Source organism: Vidua chalybeata, chromosome 14 (assembly GCF_026979565.1).
Source record: "Vidua chalybeata isolate OUT-0048 chromosome 14, bVidCha1 merged haplotype, whole genome shotgun sequence".
Taxonomy (NCBI): Eukaryota; Metazoa; Chordata; class Aves; order Passeriformes; family Viduidae; genus Vidua; species Vidua chalybeata.
Window position 1 is genome coordinate 12128572 of NC_071543.1, and position 14651 is coordinate 12143222.

Consider the following 14651-nt stretch of genomic DNA (forward strand, 5'->3'; position numbering starts at 1 on the left):
TTGGATGGGGTTAAGCATGGCCAGTCCAGCAGCCTGGGGAGCCTGCAATGTATTATCCTGCCCTCTCAACCTACATATCTGGTGAGTTCTCAGTGCCTAATTGACGTGTTCCTCCCCAAAGAATAAAGCACTAAAAATAAATAATATGACTCGCTTTCATTTGGGGGCTGGATTTTAAAGGGCAGGGCTGTTGATTTGCCTTTTTTTTTTTTTTTTTTTTTTTTTTTTGCCTAGTACCTTTCCAATATTAAAAGACAAAACCCACATATATACTAAAAAACAGTCATCCAAACAGCCATCTCAATGTTGCTTGTATATAAAGACAGACACAGTGGGAATCTCCTGCTCCTTTTTCTTCTTGGGATCCACAACGTGGCTGTATCGCTCTCCTCGGTGGCGCTCCAGGTAGGGGCCCCAGTTTGCTGCAGGCTGGCAGCAGCTGACAATGCGCTGCAAAGCAAAACCAAGAGACATTTAATGTCTTACTTTAGTCCAGGCTACTTTTAAAATGCAGTAAAATTATAGCTCTAGACACGCATTGCAGCTCAACAAATGGCAAATCACCAAAGTTGTTTAAAATCATTCCAAATATCTTTGGGGTTGGTGGGTTCTGGACACTGAAGTCAAAGAACAGGGAAAGCTGTGACCAACACAACTGTTTGGTAAAGCTCTCCAAGAGCAGAATATCTCAGATCTGTCACTTGCTTCTCTGAGGAATGGGAGGCAAAACTCCAGAAAATTATATGGGGATAGAAAGCGATAGAATTCTCTGATAAATTCAGAGAATTTAAGGAGCTAGAATAGCAACAGAACTGATGAAAAATCTCTCTTGAATGGTGTGTGTGCACTCCCAGAGAATTAATCTTCTTATCAGAACAAGGTAGGGTAGATGAACCTTTGATGCAGCTACCAGAGATAATGCTTTGGTCTAAAAATCTATTTGAAAAACATGTCAAAGTAGTGGATGTGTTAGACAAGAAAGCACTGGTGGTCCTGATAATACCAAAGAAATTCAGATTTGAGGCTATGACAGTGGGTTTTTTTGCCCTTACCTGAACAATGTTTCCTTTAGCTTTAACTATTTTTACAATAGCAACAATGGGAATCCAGATGACACAGAAGATGATCATGCACCAGCCAACAGCGCTTCCCCAGGCTGGGTATAACACTGAGCCATAAGTGGGATTTGAAAATGTGATCAAAGACCAGACCAAAATAGCCTAGAAAAAAAAGGCAAAAACAAAAAGAGAGAAAAGCAGGTTTCCAGCAACATTGAATTTGCACTGCTTCCAAGTTGGTTTAATAAAAATAAGTCTACAAGTTCTGCACAGTTCCATCTTGTTTTCTGAGTGTGAGAACAGTTGTGCAGGATTTGGTGTTCAGTCATCACCAAACAGCACGACTGAAGACCAGGGCTGAAAAATGTGCATCCCACCAGTGCTGAGATGCACTAAGTATATTTGTGTTTAAACATAGCATTTAAAGAGAACCCAGAGATCAAGTTATGTTGGATAATATATATGTTGCTGGCTGAGCCCAGTACCCTTCTCTGTATGTTTTATGTGTTCCTGTGTTCCACTATTTACAGGAATACAGGAAAGAAACTAAGATTAGAAAATGCTGCTATAAACTATCCAATTTCTGAAGCAGTATTTGCCAATTTCTAAACTATAGTCTGTACAGATTACAGGTAATGTGCTGGCCAGAGTGACTTGCCACTGTTCCTGGATTGGGGGTATTAATAAATTCTGTCATAGTAACATAATCCAACCATCTACACTCACATTTGAAAGTACAAGAATAACAAAAACCAAGCATGCAACAGGGCATTAAAAGGTCTCCTAGACAGGAGAACAGCAGAACATCTGACCCAAAAATGGGATTTCCCTCAAAAGGTTTTCAAACCACTCTCAGTCTAAAATTAAGACAATCCAGCTGCCAAGGCAGAGGATTTAGCTGCCCTGTGTTAGTCCTTGGGAGTGTAGACCAGCTCACTAGTAACTGATCTCAGGCTTCAGCCTCTCCTGGAGAGGATCAAAGGAGGAGGGAGTCTATCAGAAAGCAGAGACAGCCCATAGTTCACTTCACTGGCACAGCTGTGCCCCATCTTGATACACAGAGCCTGGGCAGTCAGCCCTGAATCTTCACAAAGAAACCTCTTCAATATTAAATTATTAAGTTCTGTCACACTAACACAATCCAGTCATGTGCACGCACCATTAACAGCACAGGAGTGATGAAAAACCAGCACATTCTCCACCACAGCCAGAATAAACGACTCTTCTTTCCAATCATCATTTCAATGTCTTCAATGAACCTATTTCCTCCTGTTGGAAGACAAACATGAGGCTCACTGTAAAGCAAGTACCTCCCTTGCAGGTGGGGTTACTCAAAAATTATCAAAGAAAGGCAATCATCAAAGACAGTTTCTCCAGTTCTGCATTAAAGGGTTTTTTTTTTAAATTATATTATTGTTATTCAGATGGTTAACTTACAAATTCTTTATTGCAGTAACTAGTATTTTATATCCCTGGCACTGTTCAAGGCCAGGCTGAATGGTGCTTTGAAAAACCTGGTCTTTTGGGAGGTGTCCCTGCCCATGGCAGGGGGTTGGAACAGGATGATCTTTCAAGTCCCTTCCACCCCAAAACCATACTGTGACTCTGATATACACTGTTCCAGGGATTGCTTAGTTTAATTATGTATTTTCAATGCAAATAATTTACCATAAATGTAGACGATGCCTACTATCTCCAGAACAGCTGCAATAAGGATTCCCCATCCAGCGCAGAAGTGATCTATTAGGTTAACCCAGTAAATTCCTGCCTGCAGAACAAACATTAGAGGTTAAATTTTGATGTAGCAACATACAAATAAGATGTGTTTGTTTAAGCAATTTAACTAATCATAACTTTGAGTTTTTAAGTTCACAGTTCTCCAGGTAAAGTACAGATTTGTGAATATTATTTTCTTTAAATCCTCTATGTAAAGTTGAAAAGCACATCTAACAAAATACTATAGATGCTAAAACCAAGATCTATGTATATGCAGAGCATATATAAACAGCTGAGAGCAAGATTTAAATTTGGAGCTTACAGGAATAAAGTTGGGGCTGAAGTTTTTATACTGAACTACAGCAACAAGTTACCAGTTCTGGGAGGCTTCTATCCTCCTACATGCATGACTTCTCCATGGGGTTAAACACAGCTTTAAACACCAGCCTGCAATAGCAGGATCCCAGAGCAGGAAACAATCTCTGAACCATTCCACAGTCTTGTGTACCAAGTCCCTTGCAAGCTTCCCCACCACCATGTTTCATGACTGACTTACTTTGCTTGACCATACAAATATCTACTCACTACAATTACCTCCTTCACATTCTCAGTCCAATTGCACACCTAAATCTGCATTTCTAGATGGAGTAATTACAGTGAACCTTTATACCCTTAGAAGCAATTGCCTCAAGAAATTTTACACAGTATACTTAAAATTCCTTTTCTGTATATCTATTTATATAAATATACACATGCAGGAGAAGTAACCATGCAATCTACAAATGCTCATGAGCTAATGGGTTTTTATCACACGGATAGGCCATTCCTCAATTCCTGTCCTGTTTGGTAGTGAGTTCTGAACAAAAAGATCCCATCAGCGTTTATTAGCAGTACCCACTGTGCCGTGGACACACTGTATGCATGTACTTGTAGATTACACAAATAAATTCCTGAACTGAGGAACGATAAATCAGGCTGATAACTCACAGGCTCTGTAAAGGCCTTCTATTTAAAAGCATGTCTCAGTTCAATAATCACAGAAAACCTTAGGTTCTTCAAGCTTTCCCCAGGAATTGCTTACTTGTGCGTTCAGGCACACTGTCAAAATTCAAAGTTCTCTAAGATTTATCCACAAAGACAGGAACACTTGGAAAGGGTATTTTGATTTGACTTCATCACTTGCAGCATAACTAAATCACTACCAATTAAACTTAATTTCTTACCTGGGTAACACAGATAAGCCCAAGAAAAAAGAACACTGTACACAGACCCAGGGTTATAGGTGTTCTTAATTTTTTCATCACTCTGGGATATATATCTTGAATGGTAGTTGTAAGTGTTTCTGCGAAGGAAGAAGTAGGGAGTTTGAGCAGCACAATTGAGAAAGGCAATGGTCATTTGAAAAGCCATGAGTCACTTAAAACCCCACTTACCTATGCTGGCAAACTGGGAGTCAAGGCCCAAAAGTAGAAGCATGAAGAAAAACAAGAAGGACCACAGAGGAGAAACCGGTAACTTGGAGAGAGCCTCTGGGTAGGCTACAAAGGCCAAGTCAAACCCTGGAAAGTAGTGGAGAGAAGGATGTTATTGTCATGCCTTGGCCAATGCAAGTCCCAATACCAACAGTGTGACCATCAGCCTACCTGAGTCCACCACCTCTGAGACGGGTCTCTCAGACAAAAAGGCCATATGTCCCAGGATGGAGAATATTGCAAAGCCAGCAAATATGCTGGTGGCACAGTTGGTCACACAAACTACAATGGCATCTGAGTAGCAGTTGTTGTGGAACTTGTTGTATGAAGACAAAGCAACAAGCCCGCCCCATGCCACGGACAGGGAGTAAAATATCTGGGTGGCTGCATCTTTCCAAACCTACCAAAAAAAAGGACATGAGAATTACTGTATTACTTATAGTACTTATCATAAACATTTAAGTCTGTCCTCCATTGAAGCTCAAGGGTATTTTTTTTTTCATTCAGCCTATATATCTAATTCTATTTCATATGAATTTTAGGGATGATAGAATATAGCATGCTGGTGACCTTGCAGTCTCAATTACAAACAGTATCTCTATGATGTCTAAAGGTCACATCCCAAGCATGTTGCCAAATACTTAAATCTTATTATACTAACCCTGAAGAAAAGATTTTTAGATTTGTTTTAGATTTTTTAGATTTGTTCACATAGGTGAATTGCTGAGATATGAATCTTGGCACAGAGACAACAAATAAGGACAACCAGGACTGGCTGCAGAAGTGAGAACTTCCATGTACCCTCCCACTTGTGTGACCCAAACAAAGCACCCCTGCCTCTGATGTAGCCCCTCAGCTAGTGCCAAGCACTCATATGAGTACCAAAAATAAATATCACACTTAATGGTTGTTTTTGATAAAACTGCAATAATATTGGCATAAGACAGAACGAAGAAGGTTCTGGCTTTCTTTGCATGAGGTGCCCTTCCTGGTCCACCTAATTACCCAAGGTAATTTCCCAGGCAAGACATGGTCTGAATTTCAAACTCAGGGATTCCTTCAGCCTTATGATGAAGTCCCTTAAAATTATCTGCAAGAACTTTCCCAGCAGATCCTGCTAAGATTAAACTCCAGCATGATCCCAAAGAACTGTTTAGAGGCAATAGCACAGTTATCATCACTGATGTGGCAGGGAGGGGGAAGAAGGTGACTGTCTTTCAATTTGAGAGTAGCTGGAAAAGGGGCTTGGACTTTTTACACAACCAGTTGCTGATACAAAATACAGGGCAGGACCTGAAGCACCTGAGTGGATAAAAAAGAAGCAAGCCCACATAACCAGGAAAGTGTGTCACACTTCTGAACTACCTCTCACCTCTGCCTCCATCAGCTTGGTGATGTTGGACTGTCTCCCAATGTAGTACTCAATGCCATCCAAAGCACCTTCCAGAGTGGCACCTCGCACCAACAAGATGAGCAGGATGACATATGGGAAGAGTGCAGTAAAGTAGACAACCTGCAGAAATGGGCAGGGACACACATTAGGGGTGAGGGGATCCACAGACCTTCCTGCAGGAAGACTGGACAGGCTTTAGGCTAAGGTCTGCTGGTACTAAAGAAAAACAGGCAACCAGGGAAATGAACACAGGCCAACCACCAAACCATCTGGCTTAGCTGGTTCTGGAGCTGCATTCCAGCAGAAGCAGAAGGTCCAAGCCACATATCAACATTTCAGATAGCACTTGACCAGTTTCAGAAATGTGTTTTTCGGGCATAATTTACTGCTGTAGCATGGTCTGGACTCAGCTACCCCAGACATCTCTTGCTAGGTAGTGCTTCTAGCAAGTGCAAACTGAGAGTCACAAAAAACTAGGTGACCAGGGTGGAATTATCTCCTGATGACCTCCCTGCTACTCCCCCCCACTACCCCCCCTCAAAAAGTCAACCCAAAAATTTTTAAAAAGTACTGGTCTGGAAGCTTTCTTTATGGGAACAAGGACTTATAGGTTCTCTCAGACACAGATCTATTCTGTTGTACTAGCACAATGGGACCAAGGCCAGCAGTAGAGTTGTCACACAGGCTACATTCAACAATACTCTGGTTTTTTGAGTCGTAGTTTCAGTGTTATTCAGACAGGTAATTGACCCAGGACTGCTGGTTCCACCAAGCCAGAGCATTGCACCATTGTGTGGTGAGTGACATTTCTGAAGACTTCCTTCATGCTTGCTTAGAATGGACAATTCTCTCTGCATCTTGCTCCTGCCCAGCTAGATTCTTCCAAGTCTCACATTACTCTCCAAAGACTATTGCCTTTGTGCCAGAAAAAAAGTGACAACGGGAAGAAGCTGCCAGGAACCCAAAGAACACGAGATTAAGAGGAGCCATGCAGCCAAATAACTGGGAAGCTGGGAAAGCACAGATACTCCACCCCAAAACACTGAAACAAGGGCAGAAAGCTCCAAATAGAAAGCAAAACAGGAGGAGACACCACACTGAGTAGAGAAAGGAGGGAGCAAGGAACCAAAGAAAAGCACTGTGACAGAAGGAAAAGGGGAAAAAAATCTGTGCAGAGAAGGTGAACAAAAGAACAAAGGCAACTGAGGCTAAAGAAGTAAATGAAGGTGAGAAAAGGAGGAAGGAATAAAACCAAGAAAAGGGTCTCAGGTGAGGAAGGAGAAAATTCAGCCTGCCTGAAGTCAGCCTAGCCCAAGAAAAACTCCAGAAAAGTTCCACAAGCTTCCTGCAGCTTGTGGAATTGGGAGCTCAGCAGAGACAGATTCTGAAAACAAGCATCTAAGTACCTTGTCCCTACAAATAACTTCAACTCTTGGGAACAAACAACATTTCACAATCTGGCAGGAACCTACACACACACACCTGTTCACAGCACCTGACCTGTATGGTCCAACCATCTCAACCAGACTGGAAGTACAAAATAATCACCGGGTGTTCCCAGGGCGTGTGCCCATGTGTGCCATCACATGCACGCTTCCGCCACCCAGCCCAGGCAACGGCTAAAACTCGGCTGGAATCACCGGCACAACAGCAAGATCCCAAAATACAGGGCAGCCTGGTGGAGTTGAGGCCCAGGAGTTAAGTAATGGCTGTGTAATCAGCACCTTACTCATGTTTTATGTAACAGTTATGAAGCCAAGGAGCAGGAGGGAAGCCAAATGCTGAGCCCAGCAGTGGGGGGTGTGTTAGGACTGCATCCTGCCTTGTGCTAAACTTCCCTGGGTCCAACTGACATTGGAAGGGTAGAATCAGGCCAAAAGTCATCTCCTTGCTCTTCCTTACATACCTTTCCAGAAGATTTGATTCCTTTGAACAGGGCAGCTCCAATAATTATCCAGGACAGGAGGAGGCAGAGAGCCAGGTACCACACGATCCTGCCGGTCTCGTCCAGCCCACTCGAGCGCTGCAGAGTCACTTTGCTGAAAGCACACAATGCTCCTGTGAGGAGGGGATGGCAGCAGCACTCACACACCTCACACACCTCCTCTTCAGCTACTTCTCAGGAAAAAATGAGCTGCTGTGTGAGGCTATTACTAGAGTCTGCAGCCTCTTCCAAGAGTGTGCAGTTAGAATTGCATGATTGGCAATGTAAAACAGTATATTTAACTGCATTTTTCCCCTCTTTTTGAAGCCTACCAGTTCTCATTTCTCCATACATCTCCCATAAGGCCCACCTAAGATATGCTGTGTTAATCATGAAATTCTGACAGGAAGAGAAGAACCCAAAAGAATCAGTTTCCAGGAACCCAGGGAACATGGGGCAAATTGAGACTGTGGGGCAATAAAGAAATGGCAATTTTACAAGAGACCCAGATTCAGAATAAGGTGAATATATTTTACACAGTAACTCCTGAGAAAAATAAAAGTACATGCCATATGTAAAGATGCCAAGTAGTGCCTACCAGGACTCCAGAGAAGAGGAGTTCTTTAAATTGGAGTATTTTTCAATTGGTAACAGGTTGACTCACTTGCTTCTCTTTCTATACATAATTTCTCTTTAAAAGGCCATACTTATCAATTAAATTTTAAGTCCCCTCTCTAGTGATTTGCATGCCCGTGTCCCTTGACTAGATTTTTTTCTGGACTGCAAGATAAGACAAAAATAAAACCCACAATGCATAAAAAGGTATTTTTAGTAATTTATTTAAAATATTTACTTACTTCCAGTATTGCTCACTGGGAAATTGCACTGGTTTGTAGTTTATGGTGCCATTTATACATGTGAGATTGTTGCCCGTGATGAATGAGTAGTTTGCATGAATGATTTCCCCATGCAAGGTTGCGTTGCAGTCACTTACTGAAATCAAGAAAAAGGAATCATTAACATTATCAGACTGATGCAGCAAATGTGTTTCCTAAGCAATTACAGCTTCAGTTTGCCTGCTAACAATATTTGGAAACAAACCTGAAATGTCACTTGCAGCTGTGACTTCGTTACTTGACTGTAAATCAAAATACCAAGAATCTTGTGTGCTCACCACGTTTTACTTATCCTCAAGAATACTTATAAAAATCAGAACTGAGCATAGTTAAAATTGTAGCCTTGGTTATGCTATGAAAACCTTTGTCCCAAACCAAGGTGACACATGGATCTTCTGGTATCTGATATTCATCTTATTGTGGCAGAGGGCTTATTAGAGCGCTTTAAATATTTTCCTTGGAGCAGAGTTGAAGGAATGGAAACTGGAGTTGGGAATTTTTTGCCAGAACATACAACAAAAAACATTTTATCAGCATATGTATCAGCATTTACTGGAAATTCTTGTTGAAGCCTACTACTGCAGTAGTTTGTCCCATGGAAGGAAGGTATTTTTTTGCCACAAAGCCTGATGAAATGGGAATGCAGTATTTCCAGAGATTGTATGCACTATAAAAAACCTGAGGTTTTAAAGGAGAAAAAAGAAGATCCAACAAGGTGATTTCAGCCCAGTTCTCTGTAGATTTCCCAAGCACCCAGAACTGGTGGCAAAGAAGTGGATAAGCATCATTCCTCTGTGTTCAGATGCAAAACTCCAGGAAGGACTTTTGAAGCCACAGCTAGCTGTCTTGCTCCTATAGTTTCACCCAGAAAACAGTCCAATTACCAAAACCAATAATATTAAACTCTATCTGGTAAGTATGGTACCTATTCGTGTCTTGCTGCAGAATTCATCTGCCCAGGAAAAGCAGTCTGACCATGGCAGCACTTTTTGAAATGAGGCAAATAAGTAGTAGAGTGCATAAGCAATGATAACGTTGTAGTAGATAGTCACAAATGTTGAGATGATGACCATTGTGATGCCCACTCCTAGGAAAGAGAAACACACAATATCTTAATCACTCCAAACTCAGGTTGCAAATCCTCCCCCTACCAAAACAAATAGCCTTCACTTGACTTTTAAAAGGCTACTTGGGAAGAAGTTGAAGTTGGTGAAGTTTGTTTGGTTTTAAAATATTTTTTAAGAGCAAACAAACAGTGAAATATTAAACCCATGAAATTATGGATATGATCCAAACTGATCATCTCAAACTTGGTTTTGAAATAGAGTTTGAATCAGGCCCATAGAAAAATTGGACTATTTACAAAATCTAAAGGAGAAATTCAGTATTTTGTTCTCTCCCCATTCAGAGGGAAACTTAGTAAAATAAAATAAAGAGGACTGCCCAAGCCATTTTAAAGATTCCACTGTAATGAATGCTTTAAACTATAGTAAATCTTGTAAATATTACTGTTCTCCCCCTTGTTAAAATGAGTTTTGATCTGTGAGTTTGGGAAATCCAGACAATCATTGTAGAAACTATTTATATGTTTCTGTCTTCACAGACACATAAAAGATATGCTGTGTTTAATACCTTTTGCTTTAAGATAGACACACTGCTTTCATGAAAATTTCTTGTGCTGCAGAACAGAGACTGGCAAAAAGAGTAAATGTTGGGGCAACCAGTTTCTGTAGGTGACAAGCAAATTCTTGTTGCATCAGAAGGAAACTTCCTTGTTCCTACATTAACTCCTCTGGTAGATTAAGACTAACAAAACCATTGCATAGTCTTTTACACCCATGGTACAGGACCAGGATGGACAGGTGTGAGTAAAGTCCATGGTTAATTGTTTCCAAACAAACCTCCCTATGAGAGAGTTTGAAATACAAACCCTCAAGGAGACAAACTATCACTACAGCATGGAACCGTTTGTCTTATCTCAAGAGGCACCTCACTTTAAAAAGCCAGAGTCTAGGCTATTTTATCACACCTGCAGATGACTCCCAGGGCAGTTGCTGGGTGATTGTGCACAATACTGCACAGAGCACTCAGACCTGTGTGCCTGTGGCTGCATTGGCAACCAAATACAGAATTAACCCATCCAACAATTGCCTTACAAGCTACACTGGACATGAAGCATAAAGAAACAGTGATAAACTCAACTTCTAAAATTTATTTTCGATCTGTTGCGCACAGTATGCCAGCTGTTTTACTGAGGTTTTCCCTCACACAGCAAAACAGGGATATTTCCTTCTGCCTGGACAGCTGGAGTGAGGGTGATGTGCTGCTTAACACTGGAAGAATCACTGATAAAACCTTTCATAACCAAGAACCTTTTTGGGGAAATCTTTACTCAACATCTGTTTATTAACTGAATAATGAGGAAGTATGTACCTGGGTACATAACACTGACCCTGTAACATTGGGAATAGTTGCAACACAGATATCGGTGTCTCAAAATTAAGTAACTCCATGAAGAAATCATTAATTCACAACAGTATATTACCGGAATAAAAGGAAAGATAAGAAAACCAACCTTGAAACAATGGTAGTATTCTCCAGATGGAAACTGGCCCTAGACTGGCAAACTGCCCAAGGGAACATTCCATGAAAAATAAGGGCAAGCCAGCTAATGCCAACATCAGGGTGTAGGGGATTAGAAAAGCACCTGAGAGAAGGAGATAAAAAATGCGGGGGGGGGGAAGCATAATCATACACACAGAGAAAACAAAGCATTTTTCAGCATTCACCACAGTTTTATCACATTTTATACTCCCCTTTTCCCCCTGCTCAAATACCCCACTGTAGGGGTTTCTTTCAAAACTGAGAGATTTATTTCTAAGTCCTGTTTACTGTAAGACTAAATAGTACCTGCAATGAATGCCAGAACTGCTGATTTAAAAAGAATGGCTTCTCTTATAGAAAGTAAATTAATTTTACAAAAAAACTATTGAAGATGTGCTCTAATACATGCAGGAACACTGCTCAGCTGTAGGCACCACCAGCCTTGTCCACTTTCTATTTAATCTTCCAGCTTTTAATTTAAAGAGGAACAGAACCATTCCTGTGTGTGCTTAGCTGTGTTTTGCAACTGCCCTGTTAAGCAGCGACTGGACATCAAAGCATGAAGATTATTTTCTATGGTTGGCTGAGTCCTGTGTCAAACAACATCTCAGAATGGCTCTTGTTCAAGTCCATTTAAAAGTGCATGTTAACCTGATATCAGTGAGCACCTTGTTCTGTGAAAGGGACTGGCACTTCTTTGTGTGTGCACAGAAGACAAGGAAAGCGAGAGCACAAGTTTCATAAACACAACACGATATCCCTGCAGGAATCTGTCCTCATCACTCTCAGTGAATTCAAAGCAATCAAGGACCCAGTTCTGCAAGGAACTGCAAATACCTGATGTAATTTCAGGAAGAAAATTGTTCCAGAGAATTAACTGGATTACTTCTGTGTTTCAAAACAAGGATGCAACAGTTGTCTTTATCAATCATGGGCAAGGGGCACAGAAAAGGAGGCAAGCACCAGCACAAATATGTTTTAAATGCCAAGTCTCTGCTGCAGCAGATAAGAAAAAAATCTAGTCCAAGGACTGACGTCTCAACTTATTTTGTTTTCACAATTTTCTTCAACAAAACTCTAAGTAATGCAAACCAGCCCAGCTCACTCCAATAAAAATTCTGTACTAGGAATGCCTCCTTATATTCCATTGCAGCTGTGTGGACTGTACTGCATTTACAGCCCAGAATTTGACTTCAACTACTGTTAGGCAGAGCAAAGAAGTACATATAAGTAAATTCTCTGCAGTTACTATTCATGTACTCTTTAATTACCAGTGGTAGCCTGGCAAGTAGATAAAGCTCTGGAATATAAGCCAAGGAAACCAGTGCCTCTGCTTGGCTTTGCCACTAGTTCACTGTGTAAGCAGGTAGAGGCTCTGTCTGTCTCACACTTCCCAAGTGTTTGATCTGGGTAATAATTGAGCTGAGATAATTATTCCAGCTTAGATTGTTTGCATGGAAAGACAAAGGTGCAGAGGGGATTCAGCTGTTCTCTATAAACATACCAGGTATGGGATATAAGAAACTCACCAGGAGGTAAGCACTGGGGAGGGAGAACAGCTATTTAGACAAGTAGAGGATATTGGCACATGGACAAAAAGGTTCATGTTGGTTCTGATTAATTCAGAAGATGGAATTCACAGGTAGAAATTTGTAACTCAAACTAAATACTATTTCCCTTCTCAGCTGGTACCCAAAAAGCACATCGATGCCTCTTACTCCCCTTTCCCATGAGCGGGCTCTATCCCAGTTCCCAGGGTGATGCTCACATCCAGCTTTCACAGAACATGCCCAACTTCAGAGCCAGCCCTTGGAGCTTGCTCTCCTCTCTCCTGAGGAGAGCAAGGTGTGCCCACCCGACCCTGCCATTCAGCACAGGTACCTCCTCCATTCTGGTAGGTGAGGTAGGGAAAGCGCCAGACGTTGCCCAAGCCCACGGCATAGCCCACCATGGACAGCAGGTATTCGCCTTTGTTTGCCCAGTTGCCACGCTCTGAGTTCTCATCATTGTCACTGGAGTGGGCATCTTTTTCATTTGTCAAACTGAAGTCCTTGGAAGAGAAGAGGGAAGGCTTGTGATCACCCACCAGGCAAGAAGGGCAATCATATCAGCATTTCTCTGTCCAGAGACGCACCTTGGCATGGGTGGGCGGCCAGAAAGGATGGGTACAGCCAGTTGGGCTGCCAGTCCAGCTGATCCCTGGCAGGACAGCACAGACCTGTGAGAGAGGGTCCCACCAGAGAGCCCAAACACCTCCACAGACAGTTTTGCCTTGCTCCTGCCTTAGTCCTTTGTGCTATCAGCTCCAGGAGACTCCCCTATTCTGCCCCTGCACGTGCCCAGATGCCCCTATAGTTGTTCAGATGCTCACATCAGCACATACCTATATGGCCACTTTAAAAAACACCTGTCCTAGTGCCTTGCACATATGCTGAGGTGCTCATCCCACTTTACCTTCCACTACGTGTTTGGATCTCACCGGCCAAGACAACTTCATACCTGCCCACAGCTGCCGACGTACCTGCACCCTGCTTGGCCGAGTGCCACTACGCCCACCTGGGCACCTCCACAAACCACCTGCTCAGGTGCACCCACACTCGCCTACATTCTCGCGCACCTGCCCAGGTGCCTCCGCACCCCACCTGCCCGGGAGCCTCCGGCCAGCCTCCCCCCGCCGCCTCACCTTCTTCTTCCCGCAGGACAGAAAGCCGGGCAGGCTGAGCATCCCCATCTCTGCCGCCGCAGCCGCTGCGCTCTGCCCGCGCCGGCCGCCGCCCGGCGCTTTATCGGACCGGCTGCCGCCCGCCCCTCGCTGCCCTGCCGGGAACCGCGGCCCCTGGGCTGCCCCACGGCCCGGGCGGGGCCGCCTCCCGCCCCCGGGGCAGCCCCTCGCAGCCCCTGCCCGCTTCCCCGCCGCACCCCGCCCGCTGACCCTCCTCCGGCCCCGCGCCCACTTCCTCGGGAACACCCACCTGCCTAACACCTTGCCCGCTCACCTGCCCACTTCCCCTCCTAAATACTGCCTGCCCTCCACACGCCCGCGCTCCTTGCCTTACTCCGACCCACTTCCCCTGCCACGAACCTGCCTGGGCTCGCTCCCCCAGTCAGGGCTCTTCAGCTCTTGTTGCATCCCTGCCTGGCCGCCTCTCTGTCACCCACGTTCACTTCTAGCATGTCCCCCCACTCCTTCCCCTCTCCCTCCTTTTCCAGTACCTACCTACAAACTCTCCTCCTTGTCTTGTACCTCCAGGCTGCCAGTTCCCCATCAAACACTGACCCTCACCTGAGCAGCTCACCCCGCTGCTCCCTGTGCCTCCCCGCGGAGGCACTGCCCGTCCGCCTCACCTACGCTCACTGCCCCGGAGACCCTGCTCCACCCCCACCCGCGCCACTCTCGAGTCCAGGCTCAGGAGACGCAGCAAAGCAAAGGGCACAAGCGGGTTAAACGCCGTGGAAATTTCAGCTTCTGAACACGCCTTTCAGGTACAAGCACAGAAAGGGCAGGTCATAAAAGTAAAGTCATCTCCAGAGGAGGAATTTGAGCAGAAGAACTTAAGGATTTTTCTAAAGCACTCCCCTGCTTCAATC

The 14651-nt window shown here is 43.7% G+C and overlaps 1 protein-coding gene across 3 annotated transcripts; it reads right to left on the reverse strand.

The window, feature by feature from the left end:
* Window positions 1–273: 273 nt before the first annotated feature.
* On the reverse strand, window positions 274–14647 carry SLC6A14 (solute carrier family 6 member 14). 3 transcript variants are annotated; one of them, XM_053955956.1, is made up of 15 exons: window positions 14281–14647; window positions 13198–13262; window positions 12945–13113; window positions 11035–11166; window positions 9385–9546; window positions 8421–8556; window positions 7546–7678; window positions 5619–5759; window positions 4418–4646; window positions 4208–4333; window positions 3998–4116; window positions 2727–2826; window positions 2218–2327; window positions 1053–1220; window positions 274–450 (listed from the first exon to the last, which is right to left on the reverse strand). In XM_053955956.1, exons 1-15 carry the CDS (start codon window positions 14327–14329, stop codon window positions 301–303), a joined length of 1989 nt encoding a protein of 662 aa, XP_053811931.1. In that variant the 5' UTR covers window positions 14330–14647; the 3' UTR covers window positions 274–300. The 3 variants fall into 3 exon arrangements, with proteins under 3 accessions (XP_053811931.1, XP_053811933.1, XP_053811932.1); XM_053955958.1 differs by lacking the exon at window positions 13198–13262 and having other exon boundaries at window positions 14281–14646; XM_053955957.1 differs by lacking the exons at window positions 13198–13262; window positions 14281–14647 and adding an exon at window positions 13747–13798.
* Between the last annotated feature and the right edge of the window lie 4 nt (window positions 14648–14651).